The 22,356-nt window shown below is 37.6% G+C and overlaps 4 protein-coding genes across 4 annotated transcripts in view; 2 read left to right on the top strand and 2 right to left on the bottom strand.

Moving 5' to 3' along the window:
• Positions 1–182: 182 nt before the first annotated feature.
• On the top strand, positions 183–2,542 carry LOC106137385 (membrane-bound transcription factor site-2 protease). The gene is made up of 2 exons (XM_013338202.2): positions 183–363; positions 438–2,542. Exons 1-2 carry the CDS (start codon positions 289–291, stop codon positions 1,842–1,844), a joined length of 1,482 nt encoding a protein of 493 aa, XP_013193656.1. The 5' UTR covers positions 183–288; the 3' UTR covers positions 1,845–2,542.
• Positions 2,543–2,569: 27 nt separating this feature from the next.
• On the bottom strand, positions 2,570–3,549 carry LOC106137386 (LYR motif-containing protein 2). The gene is made up of 2 exons (XM_013338203.2): positions 3,357–3,549; positions 2,570–3,138 (listed from the first exon to the last, which is right to left on the bottom strand). The coding sequence occupies exons 1-2, from the start codon at positions 3,393–3,395 to the stop codon at positions 2,917–2,919; spliced, it is 261 nt and encodes an 86-aa protein (XP_013193657.1). The 5' UTR covers positions 3,396–3,549; the 3' UTR covers positions 2,570–2,916.
• A 1,305-nt stretch (positions 3,550–4,854) lies between these two features.
• On the bottom strand, positions 4,855–7,734 carry LOC106137325 (uncharacterized). The gene is made up of 5 exons (XM_013338135.1): positions 7,155–7,734; positions 6,649–6,831; positions 5,864–6,012; positions 5,355–5,391; positions 4,855–5,144 (listed from the first exon to the last, which is right to left on the bottom strand). The coding sequence occupies exons 1-5, from the start codon at positions 7,732–7,734 to the stop codon at positions 4,855–4,857; spliced, it is 1,239 nt and encodes a 412-aa protein (XP_013193589.1).
• Positions 7,735–8,274: 540 nt separating this feature from the next.
• The window catches only part of LOC106137322 (sine oculis-binding protein homolog), a 36,771-nt gene continuing 22,689 nt past the window's right edge, over positions 8,275–22,356 (top strand). The window contains exon 1 of the mRNA XM_060945492.1: positions 8,275–8,497. Coding sequence (XP_060801475.1) covers positions 8,423–8,497 — 75 coding nt within the window. The 5' untranslated portion in view covers positions 8,275–8,422. The remainder of the gene's footprint in view (positions 8,498–22,356) is intronic.

The raw sequence follows: 22,356 nt of genomic DNA, 5'->3' as shown, positions 1-22,356 counted from the left end.
AGGACCTCCGACTTAACATCGTCGGCGCCACGGCATAATACCTACTCAAAATCAAATTGAGACACCATTTCCACTAGGGCCCAAAATAGTATCTCTATTTAGTTTGTGGGCCCAAAGCTTCAACATGTTCAGACAAATGCAAATTGTCAATGTCAAATTCATTTTCAAAATTATATCGATTTGATTTGTGATTTTGTTGGTGGCCCGGCCCGGGCCCGGTTAATTCTAGTTGTTTTATAGAAAAGTAAACGAAATAAATCAAAAATTTGCATTAAGACTGAAGTAAAAATGTCTTTTGTAGTGCTTTGCTCTTTTGCCTTCGCTTTTTATGCCGTTATATGGTTCTTTGATTCATTCTTCAAGGCAAGTGTTACAAGTTCACGGGATATTATTTCACAATATTTATCTAAAATTAACGTTGATTGGTTTTCTTTCAGAGCTGCATGCACTATCCGTACTATGCATTCTTGGAAGGAACTGGGTTGAAGGTTGGATTACTGAATTTTTCATGGACCACTACAGCCTTTAACCGCTTTATTTATCGGTGGAGTAAAAACTTATCGCGAATATTGAAGAAGTGGTTTACATGTGGATATTTGTTTACTGTTTGGATTTTCCTACCATTTGCTCTGTGGACATTGTTATCGTTTATATTCGAGCATTTTTATGAGACAATTCAATTGAATCATATTCCAGAAGTAAAAGCACTACTGCCAGGTGTGAATATACCAGCATCTGATTTCTGGGTGTATTTCCTTGCTATTGGATTGAGTAGTGTATTCCACGAGCTTGGGCATGCTATGGCAGCAGCCCAAGAAGATGTGCAGTTACTTGCAGTTGGGGTGTATGTGTTTACAATCATACCTGTTGCATTTGTGCAGCTGAATACGGAACACTTGAATAATTTGGATATCACCAAGCGACTAAGGATATACTGTGCCGGAGTCTGGCATAACATTATAATTGCATTAATAGCTTTACTTCTATTCTTTTCTGCTCCAATATTATTCAGTATAGCTTACGAGAGTGAAGTGGGGGTAAGAGTTACGGGCTTCACTGATGATTCCCCTTTGAAAGATGCACGAGGTTTGGATCAAGAGGACATAATCACATCTGTAAACGGATGTGAGGTGAAGTGTGCTAGTGATTGGTCATACTGCTTGCATCTAGCACACGAAAGATATGGGATATGCACTAGTGCTGAATTCATTGCTCAAAATGATGAGAGCTTGGTGGAGACGCTAAAAGAGAGTGTAGTAGAATGCTGTAGGAAAGATGATTTGTATAGCTTTTGCTTTGAATATATGGAACCAAAAGTTGGAGGGGATTCAGTTTTACCTGGACAATTCTCCTGCCTGAAGCCTCGGGATATGATCAAGAAGAAATTCAGCAAATGTACTGACTCAGGCGGCTATTCATGTCCTCGAGGGACTCATTGTATGAAACCGTCATTAAACAATCACACTTATTTACTAATCATTGAGAGGAAGCAGAAGAATCCTGTTCTATATTTAGGACTGCCTTACGATTTGTACAAAACAGTTTTTATAGATCAGTATTTTCCGAGGGTATCACTGTTTTCACTTTTCTCACCCACTCAATTTGAGAAATTTTTGAGATATGTATTTATATTTTCTATGGGTATTGGTTTTTTGAATGTCCTACCATGTTATGGTACTGACGGCCATCACATTGCAAGGAATTTGATTCAAATATTAGCTAAGTATTTGAATAGAAATGGTGACTTTGTCACTTTCTTCACAGTTTTCACAGTTGTCGTAGGGACGGGGGTGACAGGGCCTGTATTGATATATTTGTTTTATAAATCTATTAATGAAAATTGAAAATGATTGAAGCATTGCAAGTAAGAGGTGTGAATACTTAAATCCAAGATTGATGAGAAATAAGGGAATCTTTATTATGTATGGACCAACTCTGAAGGGAAAGCAAAGGAAATTTTATATTAATAAGTCTGATATCCGCCTATGTATGAAGGCATAGTGTAATGTTCTAAGATATATCTAGTTTGTATACATTTTATACATTTATATTATAACAATCAAATTGTATAAGGCCTGTAGAGGATTAGATGTTTTATGTGTATGTCCTAAGGCTTCATTTTCTGTTTCATCTTATATCAAGGCCAATGTAAATATAAAAGTTCTATGTATCTTAAAGTTTTTTTTTTATTGGATACGAGGTATCACAATTTAGGTTATTGACGTCAACAAACTAAGCCTAACTTTAGTTCTCATGGATGGTAGGTTGTTTATACTACAGTGGATTTGTGGCTTAGATGAATTAAGTGCTTTGAGTGCAATAACAACATTGTATATAAGTTTTGTAATATTATTGAAAAAAAAAAATATCCTAAATTATTTAGTTTAGAAAAAAAAGGGATTTTTTTATAAATTTTTTGTGTTGTGTGTTATTTTACCAATGAGAAGGGAGTCTTGTTGAACCTAAGAGTTTACTCTAACATTTATGTTAGTTTGTAAATATGTTTTTATTTAATGTATATAATATACAAAAACTGACATTTGTAAATAAAACATTTTTTATTAAAACATGTTTTAATCTATCACTTCACTGTAAATATTGAACATAATAATTTAATTACAATCTGTATAAATTACTGTCCTACAATAATATCCGTAAAATAATTTGAACTCATGAAAATAACATATTTTAGCAAGGCTCATAATGTAAACCTACTAAATAACAGAACAAATCCTTATGGATTTGAAAAGTGTAGGAATTTTTATTCAATAAATAAACTCAAAAACTACTTATGTTATTAATTTTCATAAAACTTGGCACATCTACACCTACACAACAAATTCCCAGCTGATCAAAGCTTCAGGCAAAAGCTACATTTCTTAATATTATGTACAAAAAATAAATAACTCAAAAATGTCAGCTTTTACTCAAGGCAAGTGAATTCTGTAAATCTTTTAAGGATTTCTTCCCATAGTGCAGCATAGCCTTGATCGTGGTCTCGTCCTGATGGTGCTTGTTGTTCCTGAAGTCAGTCCTGGCCCAATCCTTGAGTTCCTTACGAGTAGATTCGTCTTGTACCAAACGTAACGTACGGAAAATTTCACGATAAAGTTTCAAAACTTCTTGGCGTAACATGAACTGAAAAGAATTGGCTTCGTTTTATTGGTTAAATAAAATTTTAGGAAACAGGAGTAGGATTTGTAAATTTATGATTTATCATATAGGTATTGACTTCTACTATACAAGAACAGAACACAGATTGGGTGCTCGATATTTTTATTTTATGTAAACCATCAAGGAAATCAATTTACCAATGATTAATAAACTATAAATAAAGTTTATTAACATAAATATACCTGTTTTAGACTAAGAGCTGTCTTAGGGAGTTTTGACATGATTGCGGTGCTTGTTCTCTCAGGCTATTCAAAATTAATTAAATTGTAGCTATAATGTTAAATACCCATTTAAAATTTGTAATTTTCATCTAAATATTTTTATTATATATGTATTCAAATGAAAATTATTACAAACGTAAACAATGCGAATGCACAGCTGTTTTTGACATTGACATTGTCAATCAAAGCGGCTAAATAAACTTTTCTGACAAACAGTTTCTCTTTCTCTGACAAAGGCAAAACTTCAAAAAGGTATCACATATAAGTTTAAATTTTTTAGTATTAAACGTACATAAAATCACATCCCTGAGTAAAAAAAAATTGTACATAATAAATATTTACAATAATAATAAATAAGCACCTATTAATAGATAAATATAAATTGCGCAATACTAGGTTTAAACAATTCTAATTTGATTTAAAATCATTATGTGATACTAAGTAGGTAACTTTATGTATAAGTATGCCTACTAATACATAATAAATGTTACAACATCCGAAAGGGTAAATATGAAGATTCTGGTATACATTATGTATAAATTGTAAGACCTTGTTGTACTCATATTATGCAAATAAAAATTTGAAATTGAATTTGGAGGGTTAGGCAGTGACTACATGTTTCTACTTGCCCCGATTTCTGCAACTCTTTCGCTTTATCCACATTCATAACTCTCCTCATGCCAGGTCAGTCGTTTCGAGTACTCTTAACCTGACCTTTTGCCAGGACGTCCTCAATTTAATTTACGTGCGTCTAGGCAACTTAGGCACTCCTACCTTTCCATTCACACCCTCTTTGTATACTTGCCTTGTTAACTTGTCTTCATTCATCCTCTTGAGTTCTTGACATGACCATCTCAGCATACCCTTTTCTATTGCTGTTACTATATCTTCTTTCACATCACAACATTCGTTGAAAATGCTGTTTCTTATCCTGTCACTCAATTTAACATCGATCATATGTTATAAAATCAATACTATTTGATTTCAATAGCTTGTCCATCGTAACTCACGGCTAGGCCTTCTCCTTTTCTCTGAATTAAGTATTATCTAATTGTGTAAAAGTCGTATAAACCCACACATAACATTATATACTATCGCTGTTTCGCGCGAAACGGGACAGCTATAGGTAGACTTTCGCGCGATAAAAACAGCATCGCGCATGCCATTCTTACGGGAGCTGGTTTACAAGCAAATATCTACATCAATTACTCATGGACCATTTAAAATTAGAAAAAAAAAAGAAAATCACAACAACTGTAATTTAAAAGTTTAATTAGTAATAATATTTAATATAATCAATAATAAGGGCACAAAGCATGGCACACAATTCAATCATTGCAAGATACCTAAGAGCAATCAATACTTACTAAAAATATTCATAATTATTTCACACGCATTACCTTCAAAACTTTAACCAATAAAATTGTACTACTAAGGTTATACTCGTACAATAGTCCGTCTACTCCGTAGCCGCAAACTCGAGCCCCTTTACACGAGGATCGTCAAATTTATCGTACGATTCGCAATTAAAGAGAAACGCTATTCCGACAAACATAATACTGAGGCAAATTGCTGAAATGAACAACCCGCTAAGTATCGGGATATCGAAGTAAGGGTTGCATTTCACCGGGATATCGAAGTAAGGGTCGCTGAAACTGGCGTTTTTCCCGTCGGCACTGGGTGGGTCGATGATGGGTGGACCGTCAGGGTTTTGTACTGGAGGTGGTGGTGGCACCTCTTGCAATGGAACTGTGAAAACGAAATTGTGAAGGGAAGTTAAGGTCATTAATTTATTAAAGTTTGGTAGTTAAAGTGATTTACCATTTTTTTTATGGACATGTGAAATTAGTACCTAGGTATAATTTTTATATAAATATACCTTTTTAAACTCAATTTTGTAACGTATGTGATATTGTTTAGTCCAGTCTAGTCTTTATAAGTGAGAATATCTCAACTTACCGTAACCTCTGTCGACCGCCGATCGAAATGGTTGAATCTAAAAAAAGCATGAAATTATCACGTATCATATCATATCATATCACGTAACAGAACCTTCATATACATACATATCATCACGTCTATATCCCTTGCGGGGTAGACAGAGCCAACAGTCTTGAAAAGACTAAAAGGCCACGTTCAGCTGTTTGGCTTAATGATAGAATTGAGATTCAAATAGTGACAGTTGCTAGCCCATCGCCTAAAAAAGAACCCCAAGTTTGTAAGCCTATCCCTTAGTCGCCTTTTACGACATCCATGGGATCATCATCATTCATCCATTCTGTACCTAATAGGCATTTTTAAAATTCTCTAAAATTCAGAAGCATATTTCATCAGATCAGAGAGCTATATGTATAAACACAGATAACCATGTGACAATCTATGGATCTACCGAAACCCCGCAGCCCTATATGAACTAGATAAATTTTCCAAAAAAAAAAACAAATATGTTTGACATTAAGACTTTGCACCTGGTATTGTGGTATGTTGACGTAGCTCCTGTCATTTTCATTGATAACTCTTAGTGGCTCGTCGCAGTAGTAAGAGTTTTCTATCGGCACTCTTATACCCAGGACAGTGGACCCCATTTCTTCACCACCATCCACTAATGTTATGTTATCTGAAAGAGGGAAAATAATTGCTGTTGAGAATATGCACGCTGCATTTTATATTTTTGAATGGAATGTCATATGAGATGACATTCCATTTAAAAAATATAAAATGCAGAGCTAGGTAGGTATTTTGTAAACATGAAAATGTGTTACTTTCATACCTACTATTAGGTAGTTATATATAAAAAAAATAAAAGTAAAATATGTTTATTGGGTATCTACGAATTACAATGGTTGTGCATGTCGCTGGAGTCTCCTTTTAAGCAAAAATATGCTTGTGCCAGGAGACTCCACTCCTTGCTTCCAATGTTATTTAATTCTAGATACAATTCTATCATTAAGCCAAATAGCTGAACGTGGCCATTTATTCTTCAAGACTGTTTGCTCTGTCTACCCCGCATGGGATATAGACGTGACCATATGTATGTGTGTATGTAGATACAAATCACAATAATTTCATAAAATTATTCACTTATATATGTATATAACTTTTGTGAAAAGGGAAATGCCTCCAATACAGCTTAACAATATACAAATATAAATAGATGCAGCGTTTACCGAAATGAGTGAAAAGGCTTTTATGCAATTTTTTATAAAATTTTTGGTTTTATTTTATAAAGTAAACTTTATGTGTACTAACTAACCGAGTGACCAGTAATTGTCCGAAAAGCTGAAAGAGAACTTGATCTGCAAGCCGTGAAACTCTATGTTCGTGCGCAGGAACTCCGACCCGGCTATAGTGCGCGTGCGCAGCTCTGATACCACCACCGGTGCCTCGGTGTACTCCGTCTGACGTCTGGTGCGTCCTGGCGTTTCTATGGTGATACCTGCAACGAATAATAATGTACGCCGAAGATTTCTACAAATTTATACCTACTACTTATTTATATTTTTATCCGGCTGTAGTCAGAGGTGCTTACTCCCTCTAGAGAGAACTCAGTTTCGCATATCAACTGTCAGGTCTTTTAGGAAGCTTATCCATATTTACTTAATTACAAATATACTTAATAATGAGAAAAAAAAATCATTTTTGTTCGTCACGAAAAAGCACTGGAGTGATTTCGATGAAATTTGGTACGGAGATAAATAAATATGTCAGTAAATTCTCACGGGAGCGATGGCCCCGGCAATAGCTGCAACAACAACTCACCAACAAAACGGAACAAAGCTCCTTCAGATTCCAAAAAGACAGTCTGATCTGAATCCAAGATGGGTTCTACGTAGGACACCTCGCGGCCGTATTGTGAAAGCAACACAGGGTTAACTTTGCCCGTATAGAAACCTACGACCTTACCACCGCTCATCTTATGAGTTGCCGTATATATCTCCCTTATGAGGGCGTCGTGGCGACGTAAAGTCTGTATCCTATTTTCTGAGGTATTGTCTTCGAAGAAAACATAGAAAACCGTTTCGGTGACTGGTGGTTGAAAGTTTTGACCAGGTTTAAGCGCAATCATATTAGTTTCAGTCAGTTTCATCGATCGTATTAATACATTTAAAGGGTTAACGACATTTGGGATGTATTTTGCTTTGAAGTGCCTCAAATCTTCTTGTATATGAACGAAAGGGGTTCCATGGTGGTCTTTGCCGCTGACGTCCTCGCTGCAAAACTGGTCTTCGACGAATATTACTATGGCGTTGCACCTTTTCATGGCGTCTTCAACGATGGTGCTGAACACGGCACTCCCAGTTCTGCTAAAGGGGTTCACGTCTGATAACAAGTGGGACATGATCCCGTCGTAATCTATCAGGAAGACGGGAAGCGTGTCTTTGCTTATACAAATTTGGTGTAAGTATAAAAATATTAGACAATTAAATGAGCGCATTTTTGATTTATATCTGCTCTGCTGATACCCTGATATCTTTTGCTTTGTGCAGCAAATGACGGAATGTAATGTCATTGTAATGTCAGTTTGAAAAAAACTTTTTGGCCTCCTTTTCATACTTCAGCTACAAATCTAAAACGCTTACTGTTAAGGTAGGTATGTAAATAATTCTGTTGTTAGGTATAACTTAAGCTATTAAAAACTTTTTGACCGCCTTTTCATACTATCATCACAAAAATAAAATAAAACAACTTATTTTCTCAACAGTAACTACGCTGTGACAACTGCACCGCAAAGACAATTCCGCGAAAAGCTGTGAACCGCCCAAGCTCGCAGCTTCGCTCCGCCCAGACAAACGCGGGAAAAGCTTTTCCTCGCCGGATGTGACGGGAATGGCGGACGGGCGGCCAATGGCGGCCGTCAGTCGCTCAACGCACTTCGCGCGCGACGCACGTGCCGCCGAAGCGAAAAAAAAACGCGCGACAAAAAAATGTTTACGCGCAAACTTTTGTTGGTATGCAACTTTGACAAATAAATTAAAAAAACGAGCAAGATTTGTTTTAAAACAGTGTTTGAGTGGTGAAATAAAATTATGGACTCCAAAACTCCGAGCGGGTCGTCTTCACCGCCACGGCCAGTGAAGAAGGAAAACGAAGAAGAAATCAAGGTAAGCTGATCACGTTCCCTGACATTGACGTGAGCTTCCTTCGCGGCTTCATCATCATGTTACCGCATCGTGTTATTGGCAGCCGGCCTGCTCCATCGCGTCTCGTAACTCGAGATCTCGGAGTCGTATTTTTAAATTCGATATTTTGTCTCGCAAGGGGGCCTCCACAAAGCGCGGGGTTACGAGTTTCGAATAAATTATTCCGTATACGGTTACAATATTAATTACATTTCGCGATACACAATAAAACGCGTGTAATATCAGGTTTTCGAGGTCTTTTCCAGCCATTAAAGAGTGTAATGCGATACCTGAAGCGCGCTCGGATCGCTGTAACCGGAGTAGTTGGATGTTTTGATAATAGATATAGGCGGTGCGGTAGTGTGCGAGCGTGCCGACTAGTGATGTCTGCGTGTGTGCGTGAGGGTAATTTTAGACGTTCCTTTGCTCTAAACGTAACCGGAGACCGTCCCAGGCCGCAAGCCGACGCTTCAATTTATTGTTTTCATCTGATTATTATCATTGGACGTAAGTTTGAGTGGCGTAATCGCGGAATTGGTGATATTTCCTTCGCCGCGTGATGCTCTTTTATTTTGGCGCGCAAATAGTTTGACGTGTCAATAACCTCGTGTCCACGCTGACGTCACGGGACACCCGCGACGATCGTATGTGAAGGTTTGAGGTCGATTTAATTTATACGATTGCTAACATGCGCCCTGAATAGCCGGCCGTGTGTAATGGCTTTTATTTTAGTGAATATCAGACAATTTAAAATAGGCTAATTTATTGCGAGGTAGGAGGTATATTTATTGCTTTTCAGTTTTTTAAAAGAAATTTTTTTACTATTCAACACAAGAATAAAATGAGAAATATTTACTTGGTATTAACTTTGAGTATGTTTTAGATAGATGTCAATCGGTAAAAAGTAGGTATAACTTGCTTAGACCAACTTGACATTCCAGTAAAAATAACCTGATCATGTGTGAAACGGATGAAAAGGATATCAAAGATGAAAGAAAACTCATCATAATCAGCTCCTTTTAAGAAGATACCTGTATGACAACAAAGGTTTTAAAATATAGGTCTCTAAGCTATATTACAAGTAAATAAGTAATAATGAACATACACTGGCTACAAATACCACATCTTACAAGGCACATTGCCCTTAAATTTTATACTATATTTTTTATTAACACTTATTTACCTCTAGAGTCGTAGAGCTTCGGGGGTCGAATTGGAAAGGTGCCCGGTTAAAATACGTGATACGCAGAAAGGCACAGGTTTGATTCCCACCGCGGTGATGAACCAATGACTATTTGCGAAAGTTATATTAATGTTAGTTTGAAAACCAACCGATGCTGTTACGGCGAGGGAAACATCGTGAAGAATGAGATGGATTCAAATACGGGTTAAGATTAGGTAATCTTAACCTTAGCAGGTGCTAAGGTTGCGGAGGTCATATTCCCATCTGACGACGTCTGACCGCCTTCGTGTAAAAACCTGACTCACCATGTCCATGGTCAAAGGCTTTTACGCCGGGTTTCATCTCCAGAATGATGCGGATGCAACCGGTACTAAAGCCCAAGAGACAAAAAAAAAATAAAAAAATTTCTCCCAATATAAATTAAAAAAAAAATATAGGTTAGGTTATAATGTAATAAATTTGTATAGGTACCTACCTACATAGTTTTCTATGGTCATGAGATTCAAATAAATTATTAACCTACATAGTTAGCGTACAATGTAACAGTTAACGTTTACAAGAAACCAACCGAGAAGTTAAGCCATAAATAGCATTTTACAAGTTGTAAACAGAGTTTATAGTAGCATTTGTAGCGAGAATCAGTAGGATATATATATTAGGGGTACCCTTACTGTACCTAATATCTATATCCTTCTGATAAGGACGTCTTCGCAAAGGGTGAAGAGAAAAAAGGCATGAAGAGAGTTATGAATGTGGATGAAGCGAAAGTAATATGCAGAGATCGTGGCAAGTGGAAAGATGTAGTCTCTGCCTACCACTCCGGGAAAAAGGCGGGATTTCATGTATGTACAGTAAGGTTGCCAATATAAACATATTTACTTTTTATAATATTTTAGGTTTTGTCTGCGTATGCACATTATCGTTTTTGGTAAAGCCAACGGGAATAGTCTTTGTTTCCGAGATATATAACCTTATGTAATTCTTATTACTGACTAGCTTTTGGGCGGGACTTCGCTGCCGTATGTCGACTATGTCACTCCCGCAGGTCTATCCTATATTTGTGTCAAATTTCGTCAAAATAGTTAAAGTAGTTTTTAAGTTTATTTGTCACAAACATACAAATCTTTTTTCTTTTTATTAATTGTATGGATATGGATTACGAAAAACAAAATTAAAACGCCTGGAGAATGAAAGCAATTTTATACACACACTATCACGTCTTTATCCCATAGGGGTGGTCAAACCGGCCAATAGTCATAGGTTAACTTAAATGGTCACATAAAATAAAAATAAAATGGGTCATCGAAACCAGATCTGAATAGGAATTGAATCGAATACATTTCGTAACACGTAAAGGGAGACTAAAGTAACATTAGCCGCCATTGTTTACTGTTACCGGATATCACGTGTGTTATATTGTGCTCTGTGTATTTATGAACGTTCATATTTTTTAATTTGTTGCACAATAAGTTGGATCGATACAGAAATTAAATCATTAAGACAAAAAAACATTTATTTTCATGATGTGGGGTCTTAAGTCTTAAACTGGATTAGAAATAAGTGGCGCTGAGTTAAGTTATAGTCAATTCTATTTAGCCCAAGAGCCCGTGAACGCCAGACATACCTTATTTTGTAAAAGCTGAAAGTTTCTGTAAATATGCCTCTAGTACAGGTAGGAACGATCCCCACCTATGGTACTCAGGCAGTGGTTGCTTTGGCAGGTAGCAGGTAATAAAGGTATACTTTTTTCAACCTGAAATTCGTTAATTTGTAAAGCTCAATTTTTTGATATTTTATTCGTAATAATACACAAACTCGCGTTACTCATTGCCAGACACGTACTATGGTTGCAACCCCTTGCCAGACACCCCTAAACTATAATATTTTGTAACTCTACTTACGTCATTTTGTAAAATCTGAATTTAATACATATTTTTTGGGGAATTATTCAAACAAAGTTTCTGAAGTAGCCAGACAGTTTTGAAGGTTCTATTATCCTGCCAGACGCATTGGAGTGAGCAAAAGATGCAAGAGTGCGGAGTATATGTAGTAACTGGAGCGAGTGGGACAGAGTGTTCGGTTTCTTGCGACGTTTCATTGCGCATCAGCTGTCGTTTATTTTAGGGATGTGACCTGATGAATCAATCCTCAAAAATTCGATATTTTTCCAAAATGTTTTTTTCACTGTAAGTATAAATCAAATTCATAAAAAACAAGACAAATGTTAGAATTAACGATCTTTTTATCAAATTCTTTTAACAATTATTTTTATTACTATTATTATCAATGTATCAGATCAGGTAGAAAACAAAACATTTATTTTCAAATCTTTTTTAATCAAAAACAATAAGATAATTTGACTTAAAGTTCCCAATGATTAATACCTTACCTTTTTAAAAACAACAATCTGTCAAGTCTACCGGGATCCAAGCGGTTCCGCTCATCATTTGCTATGTTTCCAGCAACTGAAAACAGGCGCTCACAAGGAACGGATGATGCCACAATAGTCATATACGTCATGGCTATTGATGGTTTTTTAGCTCTTGCCAGTAATGTATAGGATCATATTTCAGGTCCACGACTGCCTGCGATAAATAATGTTTAAGTTCGTCATTTAAACCCTAAGTTTCCTGTGCAAGTGCATTATACATAGAAAGTTGCATTTTGACAAGCAACTTGTGGAAATCCCATATTCCTTTATTCAAAGTAATAGATTAATTTCTGTTGTCTGTGGTTGCTAAGTATGTTTGGGATGTAAATTAAACAATTTTAAACCATAACGATATGTATGTTAAGCTTAAAATCGAGTTTTAAGTTGTCTCGGACGGTCGGCCCACATGTGCGCCACAGCAGATTACGGTGGTGGCGCATATAGGTTAAAGAATATGATTATAATTTATAAACGTAACAAGTTTATTGATGAGAAGTGAGGCGAAGGAGACTACACATACAGCCATCTTGCGAGGTTTTGAGTAATCAACCGGCAGCACTCTTGTAATACGGGCCTTCAATTAATTGTATGGTTTAAACCAAAACAGAAAAAATCGTATCTCGATTTTAGAATGTCTGAGATCGATTTACGAGATCGATTCAATGTATACGATCGATTAAAAAGATCGATTTTTTCGCTCCAAATAATCGATTTTTCGATTAATCGATCTTAGATCGCCATCCCTAGTTTATTTTGTATTGTTCAACGGACGGTTATATACGCATAGTAAACTGTCCCACTCGCTCCAGTTACTACATATACTCCGCACTCTTGCATCTTTTGCTCACTCCAATGCGTCTGGCAGGATAATAGAACCTTCAAAAATGTCTGGCTACTTCAGAAACTTTGTTTGAATAATTCCCCAAAAAATATGTATTAAATTCAGATTTTACAAAATGACGTAAGTAGAGTTACAAAATATTATAGTTTAGGGGTGTCTGGCAAGGGGTTGCAACCATAGTACGTGTCTGGCAATGAGTAACGCGAGTTTGTGTATTATTACGGATAAAATATCAAAAAATTGAGCTTTACAAATTAACGAATTTCAGGTTGAAAAAAGTATACCTTTATTACCTGCTACCTGCCAAAGCAACCATTGCCTGAGTACCATAGGTGGGGATCGTTCCTACCTATACTAGAGGCATATTTACAGAAACTTTCAGCTTTTACAAAATAAGGTATGTCTGGCGTTCACGGGCTCTTGCTCTAATTGTCAATATATCTACTTGTATATGTTAAAAATATTATAAACATACCTTGGATGGATCAGGATCCATCCTAGGTATGCTTATAATCTAAATATTATAATATAAATAAATCTCACTTATAGCTGTGGTTCTGGAACCACAGCTTTGAGATGAGCTATAAGTGAGAAGTTAGGAAGAAAGAAAATGAATTTTACAACTTAAAGAGTGTATCCCACAATTTCCACAGGGACAGGAAAAACGGGAATAAATGCACATTAATACAAAGTCGCGGGCGTAAGCTAGTCATATAATATAAAGGTAACACCAGTAAATTGTAGGTATCACGAAATATCGTGAAGCCAATCATCCATCTAACCCTTTTTCGTTCTAAATGCAAATCGCAGTATCAAAATGCATTTGATGCATGCCATGTAATAGGCAGTTGTAAGGAAAATTGACGGTACCTACGTTTAGTTAACTGAGTACCTAAAGCTATAAGCTTAATATTTTACAATTTTTGATATCATGTGTCAGAAAAAAACATATTTTTAAGGGTCAAGCAGTGACTAGAACCAACGAGCTTAAATGTCAAGACAGATTGAAAAGAAGTACCTATGCAGGGGTCGCGGTGGAAAGTTGTCTCAACTCTGCCTTCCCTTTACAGGATGTACCTACCTCAAATATTGTTTTTACAGGAAATTTATGTTAGCGGATTTTTAAAATCACCAGTTGATAATGTTCGATGAGAATTTGAATTATAACGAACCCTAAAAATGTTACTTCAAGGTACATATTTGCAATTAAGATTCGGGCTTTAGGCAGTGTTCCTTCTTTAACTTCTATACAAATAATACTGTGTAACATAAGAATGTTTTGTTATGTACATGATACAACTTAGTATCATGATATTATGACCCAGATTGTATTCCGCGAGTAATTACGACATCAAAGTCGCTTTGTCTGGTCATCGCGAGATGCAAGCGCGACGAATGCATTTATCAGGTCAAGGTCTCGGTCTTGGCTCTTAAACATATTTAGGTAATAAATAAATAAATACCTTTATACGGGACAAATTACACAGATTGAGTTAGCCTCGAAGTAAGTTCGAGACTTGTGTTACGAGAAACTAATCATACGATACTATATTTTGTGTTAAATATAGATAAATATCCAAGACCCAGGCCAATCAGAAAAAGTTCTTTTCTCATCATGCCCTGGCCGGGATTCGAACCCGGGACCTCCGGTGTCACAGACAAGCGTACTACCGCTGCGCTACAGATGAAATGATCAAAAGTTATCTAAGTATAGTGTACACACACACACATGACGTTTTTCTATTCCTTATAGGGTAGACAGAGCCAATGGACTCAAATGATCCATGTCGCTTGTTTCCTTTTGGTCAAGGTCGCTTTACGGCAGAAGTACAGTTAAGTCGATAAAGGTAATTAAGCGAATGGCAGTCCGTATATTAATTTTTTTTCCAAAAATTGAGAGATATTGACAGGATTAAGAGCTCCTCTCTAAGGGAAGTAGAAAGGACAAACTATGCCTTTTCTTCGGCTGCCAGACCAGCATGGAAGAGAGGAAGAAGAATAAGTCTACAATAAACTACTGTAAAAGCCCGTAACTTAATACAAGAATATCGACAAAAGAAGGGAAGAGACTACACTGGACAAAGTTGAGACAGAAACGACGAAATGAAAGAGAACCCTGGCCTTTATAGTTAAATAATACCTTTATCCAGGATCCAATATAATGATAAAAAAAATACGACGATTATTAATAAACATAAATTAAAACGCAAAAATTGAAAAACCTAAAGCCGCATGCACAACCGCGCCCCTTTCTGACTCGTCACTCGAACACGATAATATAATAATTACAACAATATAAGGTAACATGACCAAACATGGAAAGTCAACACGAGTGTGATGGGACACCCGATAGCCGGTTGTAACTGACACTGTGATGCGATGCTCCGCATTGTACATCTTTAGTCATAGATTAAGTGGTGGAACAGAGGGTTGAAAAGATATGTGCCTAACACAGGCGAAGATGAACTTATAAAAAATTGCAAAAAACAACGTGGACACTTAAGAGTTCACTTTGATCTATACTAATATTATAAAGCTGAAGAGTTTGTTTGTTTGATTGAACGCGCTAATCTCAGGAACTACTGGTTCGAATTGAAAAATTCTTTTTGCGTTGAAAAACCATTTATCTAGGAAGGCTTTAGGCTATATAAAATCACGCTGCAACTTTTAGGAGCGAAGAAATAATGGAAAATCACGCTGCAACTTTTAGGAGCGAAGAAATAATGGAAAATGTGAAAAAATCTTTGAGGGCTTCAATGATGCCCAAAATAACTATCCCACGCGGACGAAGTCGCGGGCACAGCTAGTTATAAATAAAGATGGGTAATTCGCAAATAAAGTAAGAAAAGTTAATTAAAAATTAATACAAACAGACGCCACGAAAAACAATTAGAATTGAACACACGTAATCAAATGATGCAAATTATATTTTAACACCCAATCAAAAACAATCTGAATGGGCGAGCATGTTGGCACCCTCCTGACTGGCTCTTTATCTTCGTCTTAATTTAATTTAATGGTTGATGTTCATGATATAAAATTAGACTTGCTTTTAAGGTCTTACGATGAAGGTGAATTTAACTCTGTAAACAAAACATTGCAAACTAGCGTTTGTTTATGTTTTCGCCTACGTGAATCTCAATTATCGTACAAAAATAATTTCAAGTATCTTTTTTCAAAATATATGTAAAATACATTAATTGTGAAAGTATTTATCTTTACAGTCTTTTACAATATTTTTTCTTAGCTTCAAATATTGAGGTCTGATACAGATTGCATTTAATTTAAATCATAAACGTTATTTATGTACAGATGTTAATGTTTTTTGTTTAAACTCTGATTTTTATTCGCTTTAGGCTAAAGTTATTAATGAAGTTGTAAACCCTGTCAAGCTTAAATTTTTATTATTTTACATTGACAAACAACAAACCGAAAGAGGAATCAAAAAAATGGTTCCCAGGCTCAAAAATAAATGCAAAATTAACGGCGTAACAAACACACTCCAGCATTTTTAAAGGAAAGGTTAAATAGAAGAAGAGGGTGTAACTTGCAAACGCAATCACACGCAAATAAGTACTATTACAAATTATACTTTAAAAAAACAACAAAATTGACAAAATTGAAAGCAGTAGTCTCTTCTACGACCATTAAAATAACATAATCTTTGTCAAAAGGGGGTGAACAAACACCACCTTGCGCCCGAGTATCGCGTGTCATCATACACAGCAAAACCCTATTTCGATCACCATAAAGATCAGATTTCTCTGGCGTAACTGATCAAAATACCAGACTGATAAATCTAGCCTGGACCTTAGATTTCAATGCTACGAGTAGCTTTGTTAGTATGGGATATTATAATGCAAATGTTTGGGAACCGTTACTCATATCATGTTCGTTAGTTTTACCTGTCTAGAATACAATAATAGATATATAATATCATCTGACAGTTTTAGTAAAATAGTGGTTTTACGAGTACCCTAACAAAACTTAAAACTACAGTTAAATAAAAATTTAGGTTGACTATTTCATTTCCTCTCTAACTCTCTTTCCGTATTCCTGTTGTATAACAGTAACTATACTTCTTACTAAATCCTTACTTGCTCTGTGTATAACAGAGCAAGTAAGACCTCGCCGGCTGGCAAAGGGGCTGGCTGCTTTAGCTCAGTATATCTTAAGCGGTATTGCAGACGACAGCATACATGAGCGTCGAATGTCACTGCTTAGAAACTGTCGTTAATTATATGGATATACCTTTTTTCATAGGAACATCTACTTTTATATAACACAGAGCAAGTAAGATAGCGCCAGCTGGATGTAACAGTGCTCTGTGGTATAGCAGACGGGTCTAGTTTCACGAAAATGAACGTCAAGCAGCGGTGACGTGGCGTCGGGTGACGCCGCTCGGAGGCTGGCGTTAATTATATGCGATCATGTTGCGACCGATACTGGACGAAGCTGCCTCTGTTGTGATCATATTTTTAACAGATTTGAAAGAAAAGGTGTGGTTTGAAAGAAAATTTGCCGTGTGGTTCCCGGCACCATTACAAAAAAGAATAGGACCACTCCATCTCTTTCCCACGGATGTCGTAAAAGGCGACTAAGGGATAGGCTAATAAACATGGGATTCCTCTTTTAGGCGATGGGTTAGCAACCTGTCACTATTTGAATCTCAATTCTATCACTAAGCCAAACAGCTGAGCGTGGCCTATCAGTCTTTTCAAGACTGGTGGCTCTGTCTACCCCGCTAGGGATATAGACGTGATCATATGTATGTGTTGAAAGAAAATGTTATGGTTGTAAGGTTTAACATGTTACTCAAGTTGAATCTTTTTATATGCATGTGCACTTTATCGCAACACCAACTTAAAGTTGTTCTGTTTGGTCAGCTGGTTGATTGGTAGAGAATGCCAAACGGCATTAAGTCCGCCTTTTGTATATTTTTTTTTGTGCAAAAGTTTTTAAATAAATAAATAAATCTTTGAGATTTAAATTAAACCATAAAAAATACACTTTTCGTTGAATATTTGTTTGGGCCTTGTGTGACCGGACAATGACTGAAAAGTACTATATTTTATAGTAAATCCAAGACCTAGCGGCCAATGAAACAAAATTCTTTTTCATCATGACGTGACCGGGAATTAGACTCGGGACATTTTTTGTTCCGAGGCGAAATTTCAACAACTGTGCCAAACAGGCCCGCAAATTTTTCACAGTTATATTAAATTGAAGTAATAAATAAATAACTAGATATATTCGCTGATAAAAACACGAGGCACACGGCGTGTCGGGTTGCACCGAAATTAACGACGATCGGCGTCGGGTGTCGGCAGCTAACAATAATTAAACCGGCGATTGAAACCTCCGCCGAGCTTCTCAAATTATACACTAATTAAATTTATTTTAATTAAACTAAAAAATTCGACGGTTCGGCTATAATATTGTGAAGTTGACGTTGTCGAAGAAAATGCTTCAGTGCAGTTTGTTACCGCTTCTTCTGCACTGACGCCTTGTAAGCGGCAGTAAACTTAGTTTTTAAGTAATTTATTTAACGTCAACCAATGTTGTTAAACCATACGTTTTGACAATTATTAAGCGATATATAGTATCCTATAGTAATAAATAAAAATTTTGAATTTGAATTTGATATGGAAATGTTTGGAGGCAAGGATTCCTTGTCGCATCTAAATTTATGCGACACATAAATTTAAATGCGACTTTTCAGTTTCTTTTTTAAAGAAGTTTCAATTCAGTGATTACATACCTGATTTTTATAGGGTATTTTGTTAGAAATATAAGAATTTATTCTTAATTAAGTTTTTAAATACTTATTAGTTAAGATTTAAAATTATATGTGGTTTATATCGAATCCACATTTTCGGTATACGAGTAGGTTCAGTACCGGCCGGCAGTTTCAGTATTAGCTACAGAACTCATATAAAAAGCCTTCATCATCTTGTTACCTGATCGTATGTATTGTATAATCCATTGTTATCCTCTTTGTTCTCTTTTGCAAATTAATTTTCACACTTTCGATCATTTTTGTCTCCAATTTGTCATTACTTGATATTCTCAGTTTATTATCTGGCAGACATATTTTAGTACTTGTAGGGATCACACTTTTATAGTTGTAAATAATATTAATGTGAATAAATAAAATTATAACTTTTAAGTAATAAACGGACAACCTTTATATAAAAACGTATGACGTATGATAGGTATTAAAACTCATACGCGGAACTCTTTCGTCCTGCCATAAATTCGGCGGACAAGAAAAATGAAAAAATGTCAGTTTGACAAGAGTCAATTTTTATTGTATTTCTAGGCCCGTTTGTTGCTTTACGTTTAAATATTAATTTTCAGATTTCAGATTCAAATCTTTTATTTCACCCTATATTCATTTCCCTCTTCTCTTACTCTGACTGCGCTTCACCTTCTATTGAGTAAGCTTTGAATCTATCGCTACATTGGTGACCCCGCTTTAACACGATGTCGCAATCAAAGAGTGAGAACAAAGGAGCCGGAGAGCCGCTTTCCTTGGATCGCGTAGGCGTAAGAGTACCTCCTTTTTATCCATCGAAACCCAAGCTTTGGTTTGCTTCGCTGGAAAGCCAATTTGTTCTAGCTGGAGTTACGTCAGAGGCGACGAAATACCACTATGCAGTATCGCATCTAGAACCTCAGTACGTAGAGATCGTCGAAGATATCATCGAGGCGCCAGCTACGGCAGATAAGTATGAGACGCTTAAATCGGAGCTCGCAAAGAGGTTGTCAGCGTCCCGCGAAAAGCAGGTCCAGCAACTACTTCATCATGAAGAATTGGGAGATCGCAAACCATCGCAGTTCCTGCGGCGGTTAAGGGGATTAGCTGGTTCTGAGGTGCCAGACGATTTACTCAGAACTCTCTGGGCCAGCCGTTTACCCAACAGCGTACAACCCATCATTGCGTCGCAGGCTAGGATGAAACTCGACGAGGTCGCCGAGCTAGCTGATCAAGTGCTGTATCACCGAATTTGCAAGCAGCAGGAGTTTCCACAAAACACGATAGTGGGTCGAGTGAGATTGCTGCGTTAACACGACAAGTCGAAGCGCTCGGTGACAAGGTCGACCGTATGTCGCGGTCAAAGTCAAGAACCAGGCAGTCTTCAAGTCGGCGAGGTCGCTCTACGTCAACAAGATCGCACTCGAATTACAGGAAGTTCCCGACATGCTGGTATCACTACAAGTTCGGTGATAAAGCAAAAAGATGTGTCAAGCCGTGTGACTATACGGGAAATGCGTAAGGCAGTCGATAATGGCGACCGACGACTGCCCAAGTACCGGTCGCTTGTTTGTTACGGACAAACGGACGAAATTACAATTGTTAGTAGATACAGGTAGTGATTTGTGTGTATTTCCTCGCAAATTTTTAAAAGATTATCGTGCGAAAACAAATTTTGAATTGTGTGCCGCTAACGGGTCAATCATAAATACGTACGGTTTCTATCATTGCGTACTAAACCTAGGGCTGCGTCGTGACTTTGCTTGGCATTTTATTGTAGCCGACGTAACGAGGGCGATAATAGGCGTGGATTTCTTATCACATTACAATATTATAGTAGATGTCCGAAATCAACGCCTTATCGACGGTAACACTATGGTCGCGACCGTGGCTTCGCTTGCCTTTAGTAACGAAAGTATTTCTTCCGTGAAGGTGGTTTCTGGTAACTCTGTCTATCACAACATACTAGCAAAATTTCCCGAAATCACTCGCCCACATGGAATACATCGTACACTGCACCACAACACTGTCCATCACATCCGCACTACACCTGGGCCACCGGTCTCTTGCACTCCCCGTAGGCTTGCGCCTGATAAACTGAAAATTGCTAAATCGGAATTCGAGTCTATGTTACAGAATGGTACTTGTCGGCCTTCCGAATCAGCATGGGCTTCACCCCTTCACCTTGCGCCCAAGAAGGACAATGGGTGGCGTCCTTGTGGAGATTACCGCATGCTGAATGCCCGGACAATACCCGACAGATACCCCATTAAACACATTCATGATTTTTCCCACTCTTTATCAGGCTGCACCGTCTTCTCTACCATTGATTTGGTGAAGGCCTACAACCAGATCCCGGTCAATCCAGACGACATAGCGAAGACAGCGATCACAACGCCGTTCGGTCTTTACGAATTTCCGTTCATGACGTTCGGACTTCGTAATGCCGGACAGACGTTTCAGCGATTTGTCGATGAGATGCTGCGGGGCCTTGATTTTACCTATGCATATCTGGACGATTTTCTGGTCTTCTCGAAGGATCAGAAGACCCACGAAGAGCACCTTCGTCAACTCTTCGAAAGACTCAAGCAGTACGGCATGGTCGTCAACACAGCGAAGTGTGTCTTTGGCGCGTCTGAGGTAACCTTTTTAGGATATAGAATTTCAGGTAAAGGTACGACACCCCTACCTGAGAAGGTCGAAGCCATCACCAATTTCCCTGTCCCAAAGACGGTAAAGGAACTACGCCGCTTCTTGGGTATGGTGAACTTTTATCGTAGGTTTATTTCAGGCGCCGCTAAACAACAAGGTCCTCTGAACGCACTGCTGACAGGATCAGTGAAAGGTTCACACCCGGTACATATTACTGGTAAGTCACTTGAGGCTTTTGAAGCCTGCAAAGAAGGTCTGTGTCAGGCCGCCTTGCTGGCTCATCCCAAGTGTGACGCAAGGTTGGCGCTTGTTACTGATGCGTCAGACAGAGCTATCGGTTCGGTGTTACAGCAACAGTCTGATTGTGAGTCCTGGGAGCCATTGGCATTTTTCTCTCGTGGTCTGAGTCCTTCTCAGCAGAAATACTCACCCTACGATCGAGAATTGCTCGCCATTTATGAGAGCATAAAATATTTTAGGCACATGCTCGAAGCTAGAACTTTTACAGTCTACACCGACCACAAGCCCCTGACTTTTGCCTTCCAAAGTCGAAAGGAAAACTGCTCGCCAAGACAGTTCCGACACCTGGATCTGATTGCGCAGTTTACCACCGACATACGTCACATCTCTGGTAAGGACAACGTGGTAGCTGATACCCTTTCCCGAGTTGAGGAAATTTCCCAGCCAATCGATTCAGAACAGCTGGCTGCTGCTCAACGTTCTGATCCAGAGCTTAGGCAACTTGCAGAAGGTACGACTTCACTGTGCCTTAAGAAAGTCAGGATTCCAGGTTCCAACACAGAGCTGTTTTGTGACACCAGCACAGACATGGTTCGACCGTTTGTTCCCAAGCTGTTACGGAGAAGGGTGTTCGAGAGTCTACATTGTCTCAGCCACCCTGGTGCCAAGGCAACAGCCAGATTGGTCTCTGAACGTTATGTTTGGCCGGAGGTGAAAAAGGACTGTAGGAACTGGG

The sequence above is a fragment of the Amyelois transitella genome, chromosome 8, assembly GCF_032362555.1.
Source record: "Amyelois transitella isolate CPQ chromosome 8, ilAmyTran1.1, whole genome shotgun sequence".
Lineage (NCBI taxonomy): Eukaryota > Metazoa > Arthropoda > Insecta > Lepidoptera > Pyralidae > Amyelois > Amyelois transitella.
This window is presented reverse-complemented; position numbering and strand designations above follow the sequence as displayed.